The sequence below is a fragment of the Podarcis gaigeae genome (assembly GCF_964106915.1).
Source record: "Podarcis gaigeae genome assembly, chromosome: 2".
Lineage (NCBI taxonomy): Eukaryota > Metazoa > Chordata > Lepidosauria > Squamata > Lacertidae > Podarcis > Podarcis gaigeae.
In genome coordinates, this window is record NC_139679.1 from 81,255,406 (window position 1) to 81,281,399 (window position 25,994).

The following is a 25,994-nucleotide window of genomic DNA, read 5'->3' on the forward strand; positions in this document are numbered from 1 at the left end:
GTCAGTTTTAGCCAGCATAACTGCCAAAAGAAGTTTGGTTTAATTCATTTAAACTGTAGGTCATCTTATTGCAAGAACAGAGAAACAAGCAGTAACACAATAATTGTTAACTTATCATACAGTACGCCTTTAAAACTCCAGCAACTGCTTGGTTCTGATCACTATAAGCTAGACCAATTGAAAACATATTTTAATGCTTCTGAAAGCTTTAGCAAATCTCCAGCAGAAGAAAACTCCATAGGTGGTTGAACAGTCACCAGGAATACCTTTCTCTGCATCACTGCCACATGGATTCTGCACATGTATGGTATAGAGTGAGGTAAGAGTTCTGAGTTAATCATAGAAAGATTGTTACATGATGTAAGAAATGACTCATACTCTTCATCATTATAAATCCAATACATTTCAAAAGCTCTGCACATCTGGGCTTGCGCATATGAATTGGCGCAGGAAACGAAGAGCCAGTACAGGAGAGAGAATTAGAGTCAAGTGATGTGTGCCAATTAGAATGCAGGAGGCTGCACCTCTATGTGAATGGAAGCAATTTCAAGAGAAGCCCTATATGGCCAAGGGGAGGGACCATAGTTAAGTGGCAGAGGACATGTTTTTCATGTCAAAGGCCCCGGTTTAATGTCCAGCAGCTCCAGCTAAAGGGTCTTAGGAAGCAGGGCCATACCCAAGAGCTTGGAAAACAGTTGCCAGGGCAGGAACTCTGGGGCCAGATGGATCACCATTCTGACCCGGTATAATGCAGCTTCATGTCTGGCATTCAGTCTTGGACAGATTGTTACAGATACAACCACACGGCAGCAGCCACTCAAGAGTGATTTTATTAGGAATCTTTAACAGTGATGCTCAAATAGCAGCCCAGCAAGTGTTTTTGAAATGAAGCTGCATAAAAGGCAACGTCTCACTTTCGGTCAAGCTAACAGAAGCCTGGAACCAGACAAAAACATATTTAGTAGGGCTGCTTAGCAAAAAAAAAAAAAAAAAATGGTTTAAGATATGCTGCTCCAACTGCCTTTCTGCTTTTCGGTACAAAGGGAGGGTTTGGGTGATTGTATCTCTGCTTAATAAGCCAAGATAGGAATATGCCTCTTGCTCATGCATGCAACCAGCAAACGAAACAGGAAGTTTTAACTACAGTATTGACTATAGAGTTTTCCATTTAATCACAGTTTTCCCCATCTGGATCAACAGCTTTGGAATAAGCCAGGATATTAAACCAACTTCAAAACAGTGCTTGAATATCCCAGCCTGCTTTGAAATTGATAACTATAGTTTCCCAGTTCAGGTTCAACAGGAAACTTGTGCACAGGAACACAGGAAGCCGACATATACTGAATGGGGTCAACAGTCCACCTAGCTTAGTATTGTTTCTACTGCCAGGCAGTGCCAGGCACAGTTTCAGAGAGGAAGTCTCTCCCAGCCCTACCTGGAGATGCCAGGGATTGAAGCTGGGACTTTTTGAATGCTCTACCACTGAGCTACAGCCCTTCCCCAATGGATCTGTGGACTACAGCAGGCAAAAGCCTCATTTACATCTTTGGTTATTAAACCTCTGAATGTGATCTACTGAGGCATGTCAGAACTTGCGAAAATATTCTTGACTGAAACTCCTGGGCCTACTATTCTGTTCCTCAGAAATCAATTCCCCCTATTCCCATAGGGCATGCCATTATGCGTAAAAAAGTTAAACCTGGCTGAAATTAAGGCGGGACACTTCTAAACCAGTTCAGAATCCTGATTAAATCCAGCTTTGCCCAGTATCTTCTTTACTGTTTAGATGCCTGCAATGGAATTATCCAGGCTCGACACCAACATGGCCTGTATCATGTAAGAAAACCTGCAGCAGAAGCTTCACGTGGCAGATTTACTTTGGTGCCAGAATTACATGCAAACCATCAAAACCTGGTTTCATGGCTGATCTACCTTGAAGTTGGCAATCACACCTCAGTACCGTTATCTGTGGCCTAACACTAGAATAGTAATTCACTGCAGCAAAAGATCACGAATGGCACCAAGATGCACTGGCAATTTCAGAGGCATATAGAACTACAAGAAAGGTTATTTGGGGTATTAAAAACCACAGCCAAGAGAGATGGGGCAGTAAATGGGGCTGATTGCAACAGAAGACCTAAACCACATGGGCTCTAGTCCAAGTGGAAAGTTATTAGTGTGAAGCTGTATCCCAGCAGAAGCTCTTAATTTTCAAGAACTTTGGTTCCTGAACAAAAGAAGCTTGGTTTTTTAAAAGCCCGAATTATGTAGTATTTGCTTCACACAAAACCACTTACAACAGTGATGTCCATGCACTTTGCAACCTCACTGGCAACCATTCTACCACATCACATGTAAAATCAAAGGTAGGGAGCCTTCGATCTGTGAGCCAAATTCACACCACAATATCATTTACCCCAAACCACACCCGCCTGCTCCAAATCCAACGCTATGTGTATATCAGGTGTGGAGCAAGGACGATGCTGCTGGATCAGCTGTTCGACTGAGTTCCCCATAGGAAACTTGATCACTCAGCCAATATCTACAGAAAACAGGGGTGCCAGCCTTATGTTCAGACTGCCCAAGTCCCCTGAGCTGTGGTTCCAACGTACCCAACAACTAGCTGGCTGTAAGGCACTTCAAAAGCAGTGCACAACGGACTTGGACAGATGGGTGGGGTAACTCACCTCTCAATCATCTGACATAACGATAACAGAGATTTACAAGTGTGTCGATTCACAGGGGTGGGGAAGAATAAGGATCACTCCTGCTGGGCCAAAAAGATTCCACACTCCTGTGTTAGGTGGTTAACTTTTATAACCTTGTAATCTTTCCAATAACTTTTACAACCTTCTAATATTTTTATTAGGACCTTAATTTATGCAAATATATCCCAATGGCTGCTCCACCCCAACCCTGCTCTCGCTGCCATAGTATCCATCTGAATCTCAAACATCTTGTCTTCCAGATGACGTATGAGTGGCTATTTTTCTTAGCAGGGTAGTGTTCTTGGAAACTGCCTCAAATTAAAAGCTATCATAGTCTTTTAAAACCACCAGAGGGCACTCCTGAAGCCAAAGAAAAACATATTATCCATATTCAGCCCCTGCTCTGATTTCAGTTAAATTTCAGTTAACTGATATGTACAGACAAACATGTAATTCTAAGGTACCATATATACGTAACCAGAAAGATTATTGGAAAGAAAACACATACAAGAGACCAGGAGAGTCAGAACAGAAGAGGAAGTGATATAAAAGTCTCATTTGTAGATTAAGAGGTTGGTCACACAAATCCAAGTTACTAATTAGCCGATCATTTATGCCCTCTCACTACCCAACAACCTTTCCCTCCTTGCATACCAATACACCGCATCAGGAAAATGTTGGGTTCAAACAGGGTTAAGGAACAGAGATGTCTGGATAGTCTGCCTCTTCTATAAGGGCTTCACTTTTGAGCTGTGGGTAGGCTCTGGCTTGACCACCACCACTTTTCAGTTTCTGAAGTCCTTGTAGTACATGACTCCATTCATTAAAGCAGACAGTACCCTCTTCACGTTTGAATTGTGCGACAGAGACATCACATGGTGACCAGGAAGTGGGGGTGCACTGGCCCACACATAGATCTGAACGTCTGCATTGTGCAGCCCTATGCATGAGCAGCTACTGTGTGTAGTCTTCCACATGACCTGCACTTCTGATAACGCTGAAGCCCTGATCTCTTTGGAGCCTACATATGAGCAACTGCTTCTTCAGCCAAACCATGGAAGGCTCTAAAGGGCCACCAATGGTCAACTCTGCACAAGTTGCACATTCTTTCTTCCCAAAATACAAGATGAGCCTTGCAGTTTTTACAGAGCAAAAAGTCAGATTTTTTAATATCACCTCATGATAAATTATTTGGTGGAGGGGGCGGGGGGAGCAGCAAATCAGTACGTCTGAATAGTGCTTATTTCAGTTTAACTTGAAGCCTCACACAAACAGCAGCATAAATTTTGTTTGCAAAAAGGTCAACAAACCTAAACAGTTTGGGAACGCTGAACTTGACAGCACTTATGTGTAGGAAATCAATAAGTTAGATTAGCTAAACAAAAACTGGTTTTAAAGCATCTATAATTCCAGTCTCTCCAGCATGAAATTTGGTGGGGGTAGGGAACACATGTGAAATTTGAGAACAAAATATTACCTGAAAAGCAAGGGCAACAGTAGACCCCATTCAGAAAGCTGGGTGGCAAGGCAACCGCTATTCACTCTCAAGAAAGGAATTCTCTGTGGAAAATGGCCTACTGTAAGATTGCATTTTAAACAGCATAGCGCAGCTATAAAAACTGTTCAACTGCTACAACATGAGGCCAATACCCTAAGGAAAATGCTATTTGCCATTAATAATTACAGTTCCCAACATTTTCATCTTTGATGGTTATCTGAAAATTGCCTCATACAGAAGACAGAGCTTCAAAACCACTCACATAGAGTTCTTTCTATGCAGAACTGGGCAAAGCCTGCAATTTACGAAAAGGCTACAGTACATTATATCCAAACTTAAGCAGTTACTGGCATTTCCCATGCTGAAAGGTTGCTATAAAACAGGATACGGATTGACACATTTTAAAAATTTGGCAACTTTCTCCTTCAGTATTGATTTATTTAATAAAATGTATATACTGCTTGAATGTAAAAAAAAAAAACCCACTTCAAAGCTAGTTATATATATTAGAAGAGATGATGTAGCTTTGTGTTCAAGCAGATTGAGCTGTGAAGCCAAGAAATCAGTGGGAGTCCTCAGGCAAGAAACTATTTCCTCAACTATCTTCAGTTTAGCTCAACAGTGAGCAACCTGTGGTGCTCAAGTTGTTGTTAGAGCACCTTTTCCCTCAGTTCTATGGGTGAGAGCCATTGATGCCACTGGTTTCTAGAAACTCCTGGTGGACTAAGGAAGCCCAAACTGAGAACAGTAGTTCTCCACACCCCATTCTCATTGATGCCACCATGCTGGAAGCATGAATACTTTTGTTTTTAAAAAACCCAAATCATTGGCTGCATCTGGTATGTATGATCTCCTACTGTGCACAAGATAAGCATGCTTTTATTATACAAACAGTGAGAACCACTATTGTTGAAAAGCAATATACAAATATTACTTTAAAATAAATAAAATCTTCCAAAGTGTTCCCTGCCTTTGTCTTGCTTCATTCTCCCTCATTAGGCCTGGTCTTGCCATCTCAGCAGAATCCTTATCTCTTCCCATCCTTGCTCACCTCACAGGCCATATTACCCATTGAGCAAAAGCCAGATTGTCACAGTAGCGATTGGGCTGCCCTTGTGTAAACCTTGAAGCCAGTTCCCCGTCACCCTCCCAGAGCAAACGTTTAAGAGTAAAAACTAGCATCCTGAAAATGTAAACTAAAGCCCCAAGTATTTGAACATGTAGCCAGTTGAAAAAAAACAAAATGGCAGTGTGCCTAAAGCAAGAGACAATCCGCATTCGGTCCACAACCACGGATGTGAATCCACTGAGAAGATAATTTCAGAAATTGGAGAGGGCTCGTATTGAGCTTGTGAACAAAACTGCTGGATGGAACGAGGAAAACCCTGGAGTCAACTTCCTTTTGTCGTGGGATTCCACTCACTGGACCTCACCTCGGTATTGAAAATGGCCTCCATCCAGCAAGAATCTTAAGCAGACAGGTGTGGGTGAATAGAAGTGGGGGCGCAACACAGAAGTAGATATTTATTTTAATTTAAAGGAACTGTGCTTTCTGAATATACTATGCTGGCAAGTATATTCAAGAGTGTTGGATTCCTGGGAGTGGTAGGGCCTGTGTGTGAGGAGCATAGCTGTCAACTTTTCCCTTTTCTTGCGAGGAATCCTATTCGGAATAAGGGGATTTCCCTTAAAAAAAGGGAACAGTTGACAGCTATGGCAATGCCACCTGCCCTTTAAATCCTGTTTCTTAATTCTGTGATAGGCCAGTTGTTCTGTAGGAGAAAGATGCTCTGCATATGCAGAGAGGCATATTTAAATATTCTTGCTGGCTACTAAAAATACAAAATGGCTACAAAGCCCAGGTACTATCTGTGTACTTTTGAATCCCACCACCTGGAGCCCTATCCACAGAACCATTTTACCTCATTTGGGAAGGATTCACCTGATTGAAACTTGTATGATTTTTGCCTTCAAAAATAGAGGTTATTCTTTGTCTAGTAAAGAATTACTGGCGCAAGGGCATTTTTCAAAGTTTAATAACAGATTTAAGTATTTTTAAAATCCGCAGGTAGCCATAATTTTAAACAGGATTAGTGTAAAAATATTGACAAAGTGGGATGAGGAAACTAAAACATGAAAAAAATATTATGAAACCTTAAAAAATATAGGGACTATGCTTTGACATCAAGTTTTTATTAACTAGCAGGTCATTTTCTCTTCTACCCTTTGCCCTCAGAGCAAGAGCTAATGAAGGAAATCAACAGAATTGTTAAAACTTCTTCTCAGATTAGAAGGAATGGAATACCCTGAGCTTTGCTACGAGAAAATAAACTAAATTTAATAAAATGCCACTTAAAAATGCTCACTGCTTTAGAGGCCCCTTCATATTTTAATTTTCAAAAGATGGTTCTACTTTTCCTCATAGCTGCAATTATCTGATGTACAATGTTATCACTTAGTTTTTAGCTCCCCACCCAAAGCAACTAGCCTGCTTTTTACTTATACAAAGGAGCTCCTCTTATTAGCAAAAAGCAGACTGTTTTGTGTGTTTTTTAAAGGAAAAATGCAAGCTACAAGGGCTGGTGAAGGAGAAACAAAGCACACCAGCTCTCTTTAGGAAGCCCACTCACACACCTGGAGGGAATTCTTAGCTGCCAACGGTGACCAGGTGAGTAGCTAATACAAGACTGAATTGTCATAAGTAGCATTAAATGAATTATATGTTGAAATTCTGGATTTACTGCATATCAAATATTAAAGGATGCATAATCAATTCTGAACACATTTCTAATGGAAATGGAAATCAGAATTCATTACTATAGCTCCTATAACAAAAAATTACAGATGCTTTAACATGAGCAGTTAACAGCATGGCAGCCAGGCACAAGAGACACTTAAATGGGTACGGAAGTATTGTGTTTTTCATTTTTCTTTTAAAATCTAACTGGGTAGCACTATAATTATGGAGGAGGAAGTGACATCACACCTGGAAAACGGAAGTTTGAAAGGAGAATTCTGCAATCCTGGAGAAGATTTTTTTTATAACCCAGTAACTGGAACCGAGAAGTCCACAAAAGAAAGTAGCAGCAGCAGCAGATTAAGTGGCTGAAAAAGACAGGCAGTGAATAGAGTTTTATTCTATAACTACTAGAAGAAAAACCTCAAACACTTCTGCTAGCACAATGAGGATACCATGAAGTACATAAAAAGACAAAACAGTCAAGATATCATGTTAAGCTGAAGCATTAAAAAGTTAATGGAGTGTGTTTAGAAATGGAAACGGCTACAGATTTTCTTCAAAGGAGAAAAATGAATTTGCACTAATGTATAAGATCAAGTAGACAGATGTTTGCAGCAGACTGTTAAGTTTCAATAAGAGTACATAACCAAAATTAATAATCAGACGGCAATGGAGGGGGAGAAAATGTAAATTGCACGTTATGAGATCATGACAAGCCAAGTTCATTGTGAACCCCAAAAGCCCAGAGTCTGACAGCTTGGAGCAATTTCTCAAGAAATGACTGCACTTTTCATAAAGCCTAAGGATATTTAATCCCATTTTCCATGCCAAAAATCTGCACTCTATACTTCAAAAGCCTTTTTTATCATTTCCACTAGAAATGAGTTTTAAAAAGAAACCTAGATAAATTCTTCACATAGGTTAGTAAAACTGAAACGCTGTTTCGTTTTAAAAAAGAGAGCTGAATGAGCAACACAACCCTATTCTTAAAAATTAGACATTATCTCCTCATAGTTAAACTAAAAAGGCCCTGAGACTAAAAATACTCATGAGCAAAAAGGCCTCAAAGATGCTATTGTCTTCAGAATCTCCACTTCTACACTGATGAGTGAGCAAATGTTATTTAACTAAGAGCAGGAAGAGATGGTCACATTCACTATACAATTCCCTACAAAAAATTTTTTTGGGGGGTGGGAAGTTCAGAGTCTTTCTTGCTCACTCCAGGCTCATCTATTCTACATTAACTCTTCCTTATCACTTTGCATTTTCCTTATCTGACATTTTTCCTGCATCAATTACAGCAGAATCAGACTATTAGAGCACTCATCTAGGTTGACCCCTTTACTTGGTTCTATTTCAGGCTTCAGGAAACCAGGCTACACGTTTTGTATGTTGCTTCATATAAAGTACTCCCTGTACATACAGAACTATGTCAAGGAGGGCTCTAGGCAAGCGTTCTCTCTTGTCATACTAGCTTGTTATGCACACTGAGATTTCTCAATGTGTGATCAGGGGACAGGGCATAGAAAACATGCAACCCTCCACCTGCAGTATGAAATTGTACAGTCCAGCAACAGGTACTTTGTGTCAGTGCTCTCGATAATTTACATTTGCTTCTGGATTACAAATCCACAGGACAGAAATTGTCAACCGAGTGTTATACACATCATCTCTTAGAGCCATTTCCAGCTATGACAAGATAAAACACTGCTGGGATAATGTGCACGCTGCACATACAGCAACCATATATAAACCTTTATAAACAAAGCTACATATCCTACTCTCTAGCTTACACCTAAAGTAAGACAGGGTCACCAATCTTTTGGGACCAGTGAGCACATCTGAAATTTTAAGAAAGTGCCACAGGTTGCCAGTGACAAGATGGGGTGTGTTACCTAACACAAAATGGCTGCTCTGAGGGTGTGGTTCAACACAAAATGGATGCTACGTATAAAAAAGGAGAGTCAGGACCACAAAATGCTGTGCGCCTGCTCCCACCCCATAAAAAAGCACCTACATGAGCCACCACAACACTTGCTCAGTTTTTGCACCTCTCCTCTCTTCAGTACAGGGGAGTGGGTGTCTAATCCTGGCATCCAATGAAATGTGGGTATGAACATGTTCACTGTGGGAGAGGCTGATTCAGTACAAACGAGAACTGGACAAGAATAGCAAACTTACACACTGTAGTTTTTTAAGGGGATATTTACGTTTCATAGGCACCACATGGTGTACTGGTAGGCACACTTGCACCCAGGGGCACCCACTGCAGGAAGACATAATGGAAGGGCAATGTATGGGAACTGTAGAAAGTGAGACTTCAGTTAAAGAATGATAGGATGAACAATACCTCTTCATCCCTTCTTTCTTTAACTGCACTTAAATACTAAAAATGGAAGAATGGCAGAGTTCCAATGGAGCAACAAGAAAGATAAAAAACAGAGCACAGTGGGGAAATCAATACTGTAGCACTGAATTTACAGGGGACAGTGTTATCAGGGGAGTCAAGACAGCAAGAGAGGAACATGCACAACAAACAAGTGGAAGAATGCATACATTTGAAAGTTAAATTGAATGCAAGATGAGAGAGAGCCAATGTACGTAACAGAATACAGGAAGTAAAATCATCATGACAGGGATAGATTAGTTGAGCTGAAGAAAGAGAATACATAATTGAGCAACCTTCACATGAAAACCTACTGGACAAAAACTAAGTTACCATCAAGCAACTGTAGGAGATGCTGGAATCTGTCCAATAGTAAGCACCTTGTCTTCTGTGAATCAGATGCAACAGTAGCCTCTCTCAATGTGTGGAGATGAGAGCAGAAAAAGGTGTCCAACCTCCTTGGGTTCATAATCATGGAAAATGTTGCACTAGTTCCATCCACCCACAAGTGATTTTGATTTTAAAATACATCTAGACTTTAGAGTAGGGGTATGGAAAAGACAGGAGACCAAGTGCCAGGATTGTTGTGAAGTAGGCCAAACTAGGTAGCCAGTGCTTAATTCAAAAAAGCACTTCTTTTGTTCTTAAGAAACTGTGTTTACTTGGGAACATTTAGCATTGATTAGCTATGCCTAAACTATTAAGAAATCCACTATTGCTTTGTAAATTTAAGAGCCTAGTGGACCATAGGGATTCCCAGGAGGCAGAAAGCTAAGAATTCAGCCCATTCTTGCCTCACAAAACTGACAATGAATAAAAATTAGGTTATCTTATAAGCTGAGGCCTTATTTATGGATTATTTTTTTAAAAAAAATCTAAGGTCTTAAAAATGACTCAACAACTAACCAGAGAGGTCATGAATGAATTTCATTTCCTCTGTCCTACTTACTGGCTAACATGAACAAAATAATAACAGAAACTATTATTAGTTTTCTCTTTTCTCCTGCAAAGACATGTAAAGAAATGTTCTTAATCTTATTGGTTTGTTCCTATTCTTACATTAATGTAAGTACCACATATTTTAACATTGTGTATGTTTAGAGCTGTATGTTTTGGGTGTTTTAAATTGCTTTTAGAGGATCTATGTTCATATAATAAAATTTGCTTTGTATTGAATATAACTTCCTAATGTGACAGTTGAGTATACATGTTACATGGGCACCAATACCCAATAACAACGCTACAAAACAAGACAATATTTTTAATGTTTTAAAAGTGTCATCTATGACAATAAAGCTAATGGTTTTTAATGACTTTTTAAAAAAGCAGATGGATGGGGATGCAATTTGCTAACAGCACAGAACAGAGAGCCATTATTTGTTTTTGTTCATATAAGGATAAAGAAGTTATGCAAGGGAAACAATGAGCGCTAGAACAGGAGAAACTGGAATGGAACTGGAGAGTAGGAACTCATGCATTCTGAGACTTCATGACTGCATTCACATAAACTATAATGATTAGTTTATCAAGAACACACAGATGGCCCATTTTGCTTCTCCCCTAGCAGGAACCACAAATCACAATTCCTGGCTTAGTGTTCTGTCCAAATCATGAGTGTGGTTTGTTTCACTCTAAGCTAACACTGCTGAGAAGCTAAAGTTTGCTCTTGCAGATGTAACTCTTAGCCAGGGATCTTCTAATTGGAAAGGAGCGCCATAGGCACATTCTTCACATTAACAGTAATCCACCAGCTATAGTTTACTGTTATTTGCAACTGTTTGAAACTAAGGCAAATTGAGAATCTTTTTTTATCCCAAGAAGATAAAAGTGTATTGGTGTGATAAAGATAAAAAAAAAATTTGATGAACTGTGATTGATGTAACTCTACCAGAATGAATGGGACAGTCCAATAGCATTCTGAAAGGTAACAGTAGAACCCTGTTTTGAATAGTGCCTCTGATTTTGGTCTATCTATTCAAGAAGACTTAATTCAAACCACTACATATGGCAAAAAGCTCCAGTAATGGTAATGAACACTTGAGTACAAGAAGCTGAAGTAGTTATGCCTGTTTAGCCTGTTCAAAAGGAGGAAGAGAGCAAATGAGAACATAAGCCTTAATGTCAAACCAACATAAGATATTTCTAGAAATAACTACACAGGTTAAATAGTACTGCAGATACAAATCAATGGTTGTAAAACTACCCATTAATAAATTTATATTAGAAATCAAGTCAAGGCTACCCAGCTACCACGTTTATAAAATTCTGCCTGTCTTTCTAAAATAATAACAAAGAACTTTAAAAGAACAGTGAAATCCATGTGTGATTAGTTTTAATCAGGTGCCTCATTTGTGAAACAATGGGGCACAGGTGGAAGGTGAATGAGGATGTGCATGTATGAGCCTGAGGCTGTTGGTACCCCAAATATTGAATATATTTATTTGTATTATTCTTCCTAATATTGGGCATCTGGAAAACACGGTATGCCACAGTACCTTGGGTGGTATAAATAATTCAACAATGCTATTTTAGGAGCTTACAGTGCACTTGTACATTATGGGTTGGAACTAAACTTGTAATTGGCCAAGTTTCACTTCTGTTGGAAGAGGAGAGGAAAGAGATGTTTTGCTGATACCTCCTTCACCTTGCAGCTTCCTAAAAATCTGCACAGGTTGGTTGGGGAGCACTATGAGGCATCACATCCATGAACACAGGTCCCAATATGTAAAATTGTGATATGAACAGCTGCCTATGGGATGAAGTAGCTATGACCTGGGGAGCATGTTTTTTACTCACGTCTAAAACAAATGGTGGGGGCAATAAGCTCTGATACGGTGTGCAAAGCTACTGGGGAAAGCTGGGTTCCTGCAGTGAGGCAAGCACAGGAAGGCAATGTGAGGAGAAATCCAGCTCCCCTGATGCATGTACACCCCTTTTAGTGCAAAAGAACGCCCCACCACCCTGGCACTGTGTGTGTGTGTGTGTGTGTGTGTGTGTGTGTGTGTGTGTGTTAAATAGGACAGACGCACAAACAACATACAGATCTGCCTCTATTACATCTAGTTCAGCCTGCAAATTATCACCATACTAATGGTCAGAAACAAGCTTCCCTTCATCAGGTTTGCTACTGAGGTTTGGACTTCTTTTTGCCCATCTTTGCTCCAAGTAGCTTACCTCCCCGCTCTGAAAGATCTGGATTGTTTTCCCCTCGTGTCCAGGCAGAAAGAAAGAGGAGTAAATGCAAGAGGCTGGTGGACACTGGGACACAGCTATTTGGCCATTAAAATATGTAACAGGACAGCTACTTAAGAAAAATTTGCCCCACCACAAGCATAATCTGTGAGGCACAGATTATAGTGAGGCACTTACAATTAACATTTGTGCTGAATCACCCTTGTGCATTTGGGATTGTTACTCACCTTTTCTTCACAAACATGGACTAAACGGCTTTATTTTTTAAATAAGTAACTCACATTTAATACAAAGTGAAAGCAAGACCAGCAACTAGCATGCAGATTTGTAGCCTAATCTACATGTGATGAGTTTGATGTCATGGCTTATGATACTGCAGGTTGAAGCAGGCCAAGGTGCTTTTGTTCCTTACAAGACTTTCTTTTTTAAATGACCATGAAAAGTTGAATATATATGATTACTCAAAATAAAGTGGGGGTGGGGGGGAGAAATAAATAAATAAAAACTTCCATAACTCCCAGTGCTGAATCAGCCTTGAATCTTAGGCTGCAATCCTAAACAAACTTACTTGGAAGCAAGTTGCAGTGTCACCAAGATAATTTATGTTCAAGACAACCTAGTAGGATCTGGGTTCTTATTGTGTATGATGGCTTCTTCTCCACCCCTGTTGCTCATTCAACAAACATAAAAGTATTATACAACTGCAACAAATAGTTAGATAGACTTAAAGTTATGCCCTTAAATCTATCTAAATTCCTGCAGCACTTTTTTTCAATGATGATAACTTCAGCACAGGTATCTAGGCGAGAAAGTGACAGAATTCAAGAAAACCAGGAGGTGTTTGATCTTGTTTAAACCATCAACTGTGTTTACCATTTCTTAAACTCTGGTATGCATGTCCCATCAAGTCTAAGGAACCAACAGCACTTCTGAGAGCTGGAAGCTTAAGATCACCACTGTTTCAGATACTGAATTTTCATAAGCCATACACCAGCACCCAAGCCCTCTGTTCAGGTTTTTCATAAAGTTGTCCAACTGGCAATACCATCACAGGTACAACTTTTGTACTAAACCTTGGTTCTCGAACTTAATCCATTCCAGGAGTCCATTTGACTCCCAAAACCATTCGAAAACCAAAGCTGGAACACTTAATTCCGGGTTTGCGGCATTCAGGAGCCAATTTGTTCGACAACGAAGCTGTTTAAGATCCAAGGTACCACTGTAAATGTATCTAGTATAGCTGAATACAAATATTTTTTTCTCTTAGAGCTATCAGAAAGAAAGGAAAGGGAAAAAGAGCAAATATTTTCTGCAGTCACGTTGCTGATGCTAGTGCAGTTTAGTATGATAAAATGAGAACTTAAACAAGAAACACGGTGTGTACATTGCCCATATGAATGGAAAAACTTAAAGAACTCACTTACAGTGAAGCAAGTTCTCAGAGTAGTCCTCTTTTAAGTCTTTGGTGCTACTTTAGAATACCCAACAATATTAGAAGTTGCCCAAATTATGTTTTATTCCTATGCTAGGTTATTTGTTTTAATGTCAGAAATTATATTAAAGCTGTACCTTAAGAGAGGCTAGTGGATGTTCTGGACCAAGTAAACTCCAATGAAATGAAGCCAAATCTTCATCAGGTAGAATGTGATTACCTGGAATATACAATATGCAATGCTTTTAAAAAATATACTATATGTTACTTGTTCTTCATAAATGGTTGTCTCGTTTACTTTTTTAAAATATCAAGGCAGTACTTGAAATTAGTGAAGTCTGACAGAGTTGGGGGGGAAATAACAATCCTAAATTCAAATTTCACTTGCAGATAATGCAATTAGAGAGACTGAATACATTTTTTCCTGGTATCACGTCTAATTCAGAAACAATGTTTATCCAAAACTAAGTCCCATATTAACGGGGCTTACTTCCAAGTAATCACATTTAGGATTGCAGCCTTACTTCAGGTACCTCCACATTTCCATGTAAAAGTGATTGGGATAAAAGGTACCAGATTCTGATTCACTGCTATATAATTAAAAAACAAAAAACAAAAACCACACACACAAATCAAGAGGATGAAGAAATGATAAAACAAGTGTGCACAGAAACAGTCCTTCCAATAACACATTCTTCAGATCAGATAAATGTGGACTTCCATGTGTCATTCCACCTACCTAAAAGAGCAGCAAAAATAGGAAACCGATTTGGATTCAGGTCCAGTTGCTTGGCAACTTCATGCATCAGGTATTGGCTTGTCGTGAGGCTTTTTCCATTACGGCTCAGTTTTAGGGCATGGGCACTGAAATAGTAAGGGATGTTGCACAATGCGTAATCTGAATCAAATGCAACCAAGCCATGGAAGCCTTTTTCTCGGCAAAATGAAATTACTTCTTGATGGTGGTCTTCAATGCTCTGTGCAACCTATGCAAAAAGGGAGGGAGGGAGGGGGAGGAAGAACAGGATACATCAAATGTTAATACCAAACTGTATGAAAGTGCTGAAATGTACATTAGCAGTTCATGTTAAAAACAAGTTCTCACACACTGGAAATGTGCAGCTCCAACTTGTTGACAGCAACAGGTTATCCTATACCATCCTTAGTCAAACTTTGGTCCTGTTCCGAACAACTGTCCTTCCTTCTCCTAAACACTATAATCAGGGCCAAGGAAGATCCCATATTCAAAACAAGTGTGCAGTTTCCCAGTTCAAGCATTACTTTCTAACAAGAAGGAGAAGAACGCTGAAAGCAACTCTTGATTTCATTGTATTCAACTGAGGGAACTAATGAACAGGCCAGACTCCCTGTTCTGCTCCCCGCATCCCAAAAGACCTACATAAAAGACACCCATGTTCCCCTGCCAACAACTTTCTGAAACATACCTGTCCCCTTGGGACAGAAAGGTATTTACAAGACAACACACATCCCATCTGAAATGTTTTCAACTCTTTACAGGCTTATCAGGTCTCACCTTGGCTTTGGCAGATCAGCAAGAGTCCATCCCTCCTGTGGTGTGGCATATCGTATTTTTCCGTCTATAAGATGCCCCCATGTATAAGACTATTTTGGGGGACTCAGATTTAAGAAAATGGCTTTGGCACTATCCATGTATAAGATACCCCCTAATTTTTGACATAATTTATTAGGGGGGAAACCTAGTCTTATACATGGAAAAATACGGTATATATTTTTCCTTCTGGAGGTTAAAAGCCTGGAACTTGGACTAAGATCATTATCTGTCAAGGACCAGGACAGACTGCCATATTCACAGCCATGTATCCCTGAAATATCAAAGTCCATCACCAAGATGCAAAAATAAAATAAAATTGTAAGCTGCTTTGGGAGCCAATCTTCTTAAAAATATATTTCAGCCTCCAACTTTATTTGCCCATGTATTTCAGCAAGCTTTACAGCTTTGCTGGATTTTAGTGGGGGACTTATTTATTTAATACAATTATTTATGTCCAGCTTTTCAGGCTTCAAATCTTTCCATGGTAAACTACAAGTAACAAAGATCCATGAATGAAATCAAAGGTTTTGTTGGAGTTTCTTTGTCAGTCTGTTTTTTATGATTTTATTGAATCAGGTTTAATTTTTATGCCATTCTGAGTTCTGTTATTATCTTCTAAAATGACTAAATAAAGCAGGATACAATAATAATTAATTATATAATGCAACAGGGATCCCTGATGACTCAGGGATGATTATGATAGCTACTGCAATACCACTAGGACTGATTGATTAAGATTAAGAGATATTTAAATGTAAATCACATTTCCCATTTTGAATTTCATACATGCATGCAAATGCTACAATTGCACACACTCATCAGTAAGTCAATCTAAGTGAACTAAGTAGGATTTATGGAAGATCATGCTGACAAGTGTCCAAATTTTCCCAGAAGCAATGTTATTGAACAAAATAATGTCTTCCCAGTGTGGAGTATAAATGACCATGCTATTTGTTTGATAGAATCATAAATATAAATAATCTGAAACTGAACACATAGCTGAGTTTAGGTACATGGACAGCATAAAACAGGACTACAAACTCAGTGGATGATCCTGCTGTCATATAAGTCTGGTTTGCACATCTTACCAAGCCAAATTACGGTTTAGTAGGAACACAATGGCTCCTAAAATGGCAATAGCCACCATTTGGCTCCTCCCTCCTAAGTCATGGCTTGTCATGCTGTCCAACCCCACACCTATGGTTTAGCTTTCTGAGACAAGCTGAGAGCTATAATCCACAGGACAAAACTTGGTTAAAGCTCATAGCTAATATGGAGAGCTAAAACACAAGGCCAAGTTTAATCAAAATGCTAAGCCATGCCATGGCTTAGTGCAGCGCAGCAGAACAAACAGAAAGTATCTGCAATCTCTTCTCCCAGAGCTCAAGCATCCAAGTTAACCCACAGTCTGGCTTAGCATTTTATAACTGAAATAGCTCTACGCTGTTTGAACTCCTATCAGTTCCAGCCAGCATGGCCAATGGGTCAGGGCCTGTACAACTTACTGTCAAACAACATCTGAAGGTCCTGTGATCTTCCGGTGAAGTGAGGGAATAAATGTAATTAATTAATTAATTAATTAATTAATGATACTAGCTATCAGAATAGTAAATACAGGACTTGACTTGATAAGATGTCTAGATTATGAACCAGTGCCTTGAGGCAGCAATGGGTTGGACAAGGGACAAAAAACTTAAGTGCACTCCAGACAAGGCATTTGTGCTCCTAATCAGGAAGGAGATAGGCTATGCTATAGGATTCAAGCTGTTTTGGACAAGGTTGAGGACTTGAAAACATCAAGTTCTGAGTTTGGGACTGCTGGATGACTAGGTGACAGCAGTGGTCAGCTTAGACTTGTGCATGAACCTTGTCCATTCCTGACTACAGGAACTCATGCCTTTGTTAAATCAAGGTTTAGCAAATGCACTGCCTACCACAGCCATTCCCAGTCAAATTTAAAGTGCTGGTTTTAACCTTTAAAGCCAGGGTGGGGAGCCTTTGGCCCTCCAGATGTTGCTGAACTACAACTTCCATCAGCCACAGAAGCATGGCTAATAGCCAGGTATGGTGGGAGCTGTAGTTCAGCAACCTATGCAGGGCCAAAGGTTTCCCACACTTGCCTTAAGCATAACTGGGCCAATTATTCAAAGGACCACCTGCACCCATACCAACCTGCCTGCACCTTAAGATCAATGATAGGGCCTCTTGTTGTTTATCTGCCACTAAGTTGGTGGGTACAAGGGACAGGGCTTTCTCTGTGGTGGCCCCACAACTTTAGAAGACACTGCCAACTGACCTACCTTTATAAAGCCACTACATTTCAGGTCTTCAGAAAGGCTTTGAAGATCCAGTTTTTTTCATGGGCAGATCTAAAAGTGTCACTCTATGCTGCCACTGAGTTTCCTTGGCCAATGGTCTTATATTGCTGGTTTTCTTAATGTTATATTGCATTCAATTTTATTATCACTGGAATAGTTTTACTCAAAAGGTAAAAGGTAGAGGGACCCCTGACCATTAGGTCCAGTCGTGGCTGACTCTGGGGTTGCGGCGCTCATCTCGTTTTATTGGCCGAGGGAGCCGGCATACAGCTTCCGGGTCATGTGGCCAGCATGACTAAGACGCTTCTGGCGAACCAGAGCAGCACACGGAAACGCCATTTACCTTCCCGCCGGAGCAGTACCTATTTATCTACTTGCACTTTGACGTGTCCAGCGCCGAGGGCCTTCTGGCAGTTCCCTCATTGCGAGAAGCAAAGCTACAGGGAACCAGGCAGAGGGCCTTTTCGGTAGTGGCACCCGCCCTGTGGAACGCCCTTCCAGCAGATGTCAAAGCGATAAACAACTACCTGACATTCAGAAGACATCTTAAGGCAGCCCTGTTCAGGGAAGTTTTTAACGTGCGATATTTTACTGTATTTTTGGTTTCTATGGAAGCCGCCCAGAGTGGCTGGGGAGGCCCAGCCAGATGGGCGTCGTACAAATAATAAATTATTATTATTATTTTCGAACTGCTAGATTGGCAGGAGCAGGGACCGAGCAACGGGAGCTCACCCTGTCACGGGGATTCGAACCGCCAACCTTCTGATCAGCAAGTCCTAGGCTCTGTGGTTTAACCCACAGCGCCACCTGCCTATAAATTTTTAATAAATACTTGTGGGATCACCTCCTCCCGAACCATCCAGCTTCCTCAGATCAGGAAGGGCCCTTCTCTGCATCCTAACTAGAATAGAGGCTCAGTAGATGGCACAAAAGAAGCAAAGATCACCAGTGTTGAAGCAATGATTCTTCAACATCAACTTTGTTGGACTGGTTGGATGCCTGGTTATCGTCTTCCAAAACAACTACTCTATTCCCAACTTTAAAATGGAAAGTGTAAATCTGGTGGTCAACGAAAGAGGTTTAAAGATGCTCTCAAGGCAAATCTTTTAAAATGTAGTATAAACACCGACAATTGGGAAACACTGGCTTGCGGGCGCTCAAATTGGAGAACAGCCATTACCAAAGGTGTCATGAACTTTGAAGATGAACTCAAGACAAAACAAGCCAAGAGGAAGGCACGTTTGGCAAACCCTCGCCATAATAAAACTCCCATCCGGAAACCTATGTCCCCACTGTGGAAGGACATGTGCATCCAGAATTGGCCTCCAGACACTTACAGACTCACTGTTAAAACCATATTGATGGAAGACAATCTTACTCAGCTATGAGTGATCGCCAAAGAAGACCTCTCTGGCTGGATATCACCAGCTGACAAAGACATTTTTAACCTGGCAGACTTCTACCTTCCAAACACCTTATGTAAAGGTCATGGTTTACCTCTGATCTCTGCCACTGTTCTATTTTCAATTTTTTCAATTTTATTTTAGGACCCTGCAAATTTAATTTACTGCAGGTTGCCCTGAGTAGTGCCTATTTTGGATAGGATATAGATATATAGCATAAAAACTAGAAGCCAGATTTAAAAGTGAAAGGAAGTGTGTAAGCTGAAGAAAACCAACAGGGAGGCAAAATAAAATGGTTTTGGCAGCATGTCAAAATACCAAAAAAACAGCACACCAGACAGACCATCCAGGGTTGGGAGTTTTACAGCCTGAGCATCACAACTGAAAAGGCCCTGGCCCACATCTTAGCAAATCAGAAGGCCACTTATGATGCCTGCAATGAGCAGGCAGCCAGGTTCATGAAGGCAGCCCTTCATATCTCTGATACCAATCACATTCTGCAATCCAGGTACAACACAGAAGTGCACAAATGGGGACCTATCATTTTTGCATGCAACACACTTTTTTCTCAAAGGAAAGCAGTTTACTCACCTGTGGACCCTGCCTACGACACAAGCACAATTATTCATGCTTTGGTAACCTCAAGACTAGATGACTGCAATGCACTCTATATGGGGCTACCCATAGGCCGGATCCAGAGGCTCCAACTGGCGCAAAATGCTCTGCCTAGGCTGTTGACCATGACAGATTATCACCAGCAAATAACTGTGGTGATCAAAAGTTTGCACTGGCTGCCCATACACTACTAGGTCAGGTTCAAGACTTGCATTAATTTACAAGGCCTTTAATAATTTGGGTCCAGGATACCTTAAGACTTATATACCTCAATCCCTTATATTTCAGCAAAGTCACCAAGGTCACTATTAGTAGTCCCCCATGGGTCAGATGCATGACTCATATCCATCAGGAGTTGTGTGTTTGGTACTGTGGTCCCAATTTTATGGACTTCTCTCCCAACTGGTTGAACTTCTGGCACTTACTGAAGACTTTTATTCCAGCAGTAATTTAAATGAAAATCTGATTTTATAGTTTTAACTGATTTTTACCTTTTCTGAATTGGTATTTATTATATACTGCTTAGAATCAATTGAAGATTGTTTAGATAAATAAAATGAATTTTGTACTTCACTATTCACACTTGACTATAACCTTCCAAATGCAGCCAATATATGCCAAAATAGCAAAGAACAGTTTGGTGGAAAACCAGACTATGTATACATGGGTCTCCCCCAGCAAGTAACAGAAAGAAGAAAAAGAGATGTCTGTATTTGCAATGCCTACTGTAAACACTAGAATTAGACTATGAAAATGACAACTATATTCCCAGTTTACTTAGTGCCCCTAAATTCTAACTTGTATTGTATTATGCACTCATAATCTGACTACCCAACTAAAAAGTGCTGTGTATTGACAGAATAGCATGTGTTCTGAATACTGTTTCCCACGCTCCCGATAGTCTACATTTTCCACTGACAATGCAATTTGCTAGTAGAAATACCCACTTGAGATTTCAACATATCAGTGTCATGAATTCCTATTTCATTTGACTTAGCACTACAAGAAACCATTATATATGAGCTGTCTTTTATATGAACTGTCAGCACGACAGAATTCCTAAGTTTCTATAAATTGATCTATTAAAATGTTTCTAGCCCACCTTTTATCCATAATGACATTCAAGTCTTTACTCAAAATACCAATCATTAAAAACAAAACAAGTATTAAATGGCATATTGGGCAACAATATAGTATCACTAAGCACAGAACAAAACTCCAACATTTATGTATTCAAGGTTCGGTAAAAGCCTTATATATGCAAAACCAGGAAATAAAAAATAGTAAGAATCAAATCATGATTTGCTATACAAGTCACTGCTACAATACACTATACAAACTAAAAACATATTTAAAGATAAAATATTTTTCACTTCAAATGTACTTCTATACACTTCTTTGAGCAAGAATCTTAGGGAATAAATATAAAGTAGTTTTATTTTTCATATTAGAAAAAAATGCATACTGGTTTAAAGTATTATTAAAAATGTGCAGTAACAGTTGCACTGCCACATATTTAAAACAAGCTAAAAAGCAAGGTAACAGAAATTTCAATATGTGAAGAAAGACAAAGATTTGTTGCACCTTGATAAGAGTTCAACTAGATGACCCTCAGGATCCCTTCCTGCTCAACAATATGAAATAGTCTCTAAAAAGAAATAAAATTCTCAACCTAGATTATTCTTAAGTTTAGAACTTGAAGAGATAATCACCAGTAAAACCAGAATTTTACACTCCAAGCCATTTTAAAAGGCAGTATCAGCATTCATTGCAATAAATATCTCTTCAAACCTAAGCAACTCATCCTATGAGGCCTGTAAAAAACAACAACACAGCACAAACTACTTGTGATAACAAGTTTTTAGACTCAATCCTTTCGTCCTTTATTAGAAATGCATGTCACATCCGATTAAGTTACAGAGGAAAGTGTGGTTGCACTTAACAGCTTTCTGCTTCCATACAGATGAATTTAAGAAGCGTACACGAACAGAACAATCTAACTTGTTCATAGGAGTGCTACACTTCCATGTCTGTCATTCCTGTAAGCCAATCATTACACTAGATCTGTCAACTTGCAGGCTTATAAAATTTCTTACCAGTTAAAAATGAAACAAGGGGTGGGACTTCCACTATCAACTTTGTCTGAAGTATCACTGCCTTTCTAAAAATGCAGGATGATTTCTAGGCCTTAAACCTAAGTTTTCAGCAGAAAATCACCCAATCCAAGCCTCTAGTGTTACTTTTCCAGTTTCACTGAGTTAACTTCACTGAAACTTAACTTTTATGACATACTTTTTTAAAAAATAGTAATTTTTCTCTTTCTAGAAAATTCTCCCCATCCTGAGAAATATCCTTTGTCCCGATTACAGATGTGGTTTAATCTGCCAAAAGGGCAGCATGAAAGCACAGTAACGTTAAGCTCTGATTCTAGATCTGTGCACGTCTCTGAAGGTCACAAAATATTTGCTATGCTATGCAACGGAACTGAAAAAAGTGTACAACTACTTTCTATGTGCTCGGTACTTTTCCTTTTCATAAAAAATCAATCATAAGAATATCCTGAGGATTATACACTTTTACCTACTTAATTTCTTCTGAAGATAAAATAAACCATAATGAAATAATACTACTGCCTCTTGAAAAAAGTAAATGAGGTGCTGTCATAAAATGGACATTGATTATTTGACATTAAGTATAGCTTAAAACTATAGGCACTACTCATTTTCAACAGTTGCCAGTTTACATGTACAGTAAGAGAAGTTTAAAACGATTTGAAACCAGAGTATGTTTAACTTGTGTATAGAAGTCATTTTGCAAGAACTAAACCTAAAGCTAGTTCAAACTGCAGGTTCTCTTTAAATGTAAATCATGTTAAAGAACTTGTTGCTTGCTTTCATTTTCTTGGCAAACTTGTGTCTAAAGCCCCTCAAACATTTCACTTACAGTTGAGTCAAGATGCAGAAGTGATTGTACTTTTCAAAAACAAATGGCTAGGATTTGAATTGAGTCTGTTTCCAGAAGACTGGCTGCTAGCTTGCAAGGGACATTTTATAAATCCGAGTGATCAGAACAATGGCCTCCCAAACAACATGGAGTCAGAACACACCTCGCTGGAGTTTTGAAGATGAGCAGAACTGCTCAAACTTCAAAGCATTAATTAGGGTGGCTCTGGAGCACAAGTGCTACAGATTCATTTTGCTACCTGCCCGTCTTCAAATTCTCCATCAGACAAGGCACGGTGAGAGCACCAACCTCCCCTTCTTCCCATTTTATGGGATGGGGAAAGAAATGGGTCCTGAGATTGGGGGGGGGGGAGGAAAGGGGGGGGAGATGCATAAAGGCAAAAGTGCTCACAAGACCAGCAGTGGAGAATACAGCCTTAGGAACGCTGGAAAAACGAAATTATGATTGCATCTCCCAGTTTAGCCTTTGCTATTCATTAGGACATCTATGATAGTGGATGGGAGCCTTCGGATGTTCCAGATCACCCTCATCTGGTTTTCAAAGCTTGACAGGTATGTATAAATAGAAAAATCCCCGTAGAGATTGAGGACATCAGGGCGCTTACGAAGTCCTCCCCTTTGCCAGCTCAAGGCACCCTGCTAAGGAGGAGGCGCGGAGGCGACTTAAGGCCTCTTGGAGGGAGGGGGAGACCCCCGGCCAACGCCGAAGCGGCAGAAACTTTTTGGCCCCGCTCGGGCGGCTATTAATGGCCAGCGGGGAGCCCGCTTGTTCCCAGGAAACTCGCCGCACCTCCTCTCCCCGCCCAAGCCACCGACACCGCCAGCTTTTGACGACATTTTGCGGATATGGAGAGACACAGATTCCCTCCCTCTGAACTCCGTCAAGCCACAACCAAGAGGGCAAAACCTGCTGCCATCTTAAGAGTGCTGCCCCTCCCCCCCTTCAAACACCAAAAAAAAAGACCCCCCAAACCCCACTGGAGCTGCGAAGAACCGAGGAGAGGAAAACCTGGCGCTTCAATGGCAAGGAGAAGCAGCCTCGGAGCTGGGCACCGCTTCTTGGGCGCCCTGGTGCCAGAGGAGCCCCGGGGGAAGGGCCCCTATTAGTGTGGGCCAACGGTGGGGGGGAGAGAGATGGCAAGAGGGTGCAGAAATGGCCAACCCAAAGGAGGGGGCCGCAAGGTGGCAGAGGAAAAGGGGCACTATGTCAGGGGAGAAGATGCAAGGGGGCGCTGGCGCAACGTGGGGCTGGCCAGGGGGGGAAAGGCAGGGGCCGGCGGGGCAGTGTGGACAGCAGCCCCTAGCGCCCGAGCCCAGGCCTCCTCCTGCTGCTTACCTTGATGTGGAAGCGGATGAGGGCCAGGCGGATGCAGTGCGCCATGCAGACGGGCGGCAGGAACCAGACCTTGGGCGGCGGGGTGCCCTTGTTCTGGACGTGGCTGACGATCTGCTGGGCGGTCTGGCGCTCGTTGCCCTGCCGCTTCACCCACTCGTGGAGCCGGGCCTTTTCCAAGGCGCCGTTGAAGAAGACGAAGAGCTCGATGTTGCCGTTGAAGCAGGCCTTGGCCAGCGCCGCCAAGTAGCCCAGCATGTGGTTCCACTGGCCGCCGCTCACCCAGTCCGTGTAGAAGCCGCCGTAGAGCCGGTGCAGGCAGTTGTCGGCGTCGATGAGGAGGCGCAGCGGGGTCTGCGGGGGCCTCTGGCGGCCGCCACCCACCAGGCTGCCCCGGGCCAGCTTCTGCAGCTCCACCGGCACCACGGCGCTGGGGCAGTGTTTCTCGATGTAGTCCTGGAAGCCTTGCACTCCCATGGCGGCGGCGGCGGCGGCGGGGACCGGACTTGGCTTGCTGGAGGCGGCGGCGGTGCAGAGCGAGCGGCCCGGGCGAGGCAGGAGCGAAGAGTTGCGGGGTGGGAAGTGATGGCCAATGTGATCCGACTAAGACGGGGCGGGCTGTTTGGTCTGGCTGGCTGGCTGCTGCTGCAGTTGCACGGCGGCTCTTCAGGGGGGAGTTGTGTGGGTTCGTGGGGGGCTCATGGCTGCTGCGGCCGCCATGTGCTGCTCTCACAGCGCCATGGCTCAGGGGATCCGGGCTGCTGTCGCTGCGGCTCCTACTGCCTGCCGGGGGAAGGGAGGAAGGGAGGGAAAAGAGAGAGAGCGCGGGAGGGGAGGGAGGACGGCGAGGAGGAGGAGGAAGGGAAGGGAAAGGAGAGGAAGGGGGCAGCGGCACACGGCGCAGGAAGCCAACCCACTCGCCGTCGCGGAACAGGCGGGACTTGGCCCGGGCAAGCGGAGCCGCTCACACCGCCCGCCCGCCTTGCTGGGCGGCAAGTGGGACCAAGGCAGGGCGCCGCCTCCCGGCCTCTCCACTCCGCCTAGCGGGAAGGGAGGGCTGGCCGGGCCGCCTCCCCCCTCTCCCTTCTGGCGCCCGCCGTCCTCGACCCGGCCTGCTACCCAAGCGGCCGCCGCCGCCGCCGCCGCCCCTGCAGCTGGGACCCGCTCGGATGCCGGGGCCTGTTGCATAACCCAGGCATGCGCACGGCAGGGCAGGCGGGAAGAAGGCGAAGCGGAGGATTGGACCGGGAAGGGCCTCGCAAGCGGAAATGGAGGGAGGGGGGCTTGCGAGGGGAGGGAAGCGGGGGCTGCCGGGGAGGAGGCGAGGGGAGGGGGCTCGCGGCGGAAAGACGGCGGCAGGAGGAGGAAGCGGCGCCGCGGGGAGGGGTTCGAATCTGGCACTGGCGAGGGGGACACGCAGCCACAGCCAGGCGGACGGGGTGTTCGCCCCGGACACAGACAGGAAGCTTCGGACACGTTGCGACACAACCCTACGCTCATTTACACGAGAGGAAGCCCCCATTTTCCTCGCTGAGGCTTACTCCCACTCCACCCCCCACCGTAAATATGGATTGCCACCTTGAAGACTTAGTGCTTTTATGGGCGTACACACTAGCTAACCCACGCCGGTCTTTTGAGGTGCCACAGTGCCTTTCCTGCGTGCTTGGACTGCACTATATACCACATACTAGGATTGGCATGTGCAGTGCAGTCAGGGGCCCACACAATGATGTGTCAGACAGATGTCAATAAAAGGAGACAGGTATCACTCCCAGGTTGTTATCCTCACACCACCCACCACCAAGAGAACCAGACAACTCTCACAGGAACATT

The 25,994-nt window shown here is 42.3% G+C and overlaps 2 protein-coding genes across 2 annotated transcripts in view; one reads left to right on the plus strand and one right to left on the minus strand.

The window, feature by feature from the left end:
* FAM120A (family with sequence similarity 120 member A) overlaps positions 1-25,244 on the minus strand; it is a 50,220-nt gene extending 24,976 nt beyond the window's left edge. The window contains exons 1-3 of the mRNA XM_083726995.1: positions 24,165-25,244; positions 14,696-14,942; positions 14,094-14,176 (exon numbers count right to left, since the gene is read on the minus strand). Coding sequence (XP_083583121.1) covers positions 14,094-14,176; positions 14,696-14,942; positions 24,165-24,638 — 804 coding nt within the window. The 5' untranslated portion in view covers positions 24,639-25,244. The remainder of the gene's footprint in view (positions 1-14,093; positions 14,177-14,695; positions 14,943-24,164) is intronic.
* The window catches only part of NINJ1 (ninjurin 1), a 455,488-nt gene that overhangs the window by 166,498 nt on the left and 262,996 nt on the right, over positions 1-25,994 (plus strand). The gene's annotated exons all lie outside the window — the stretch shown is intronic.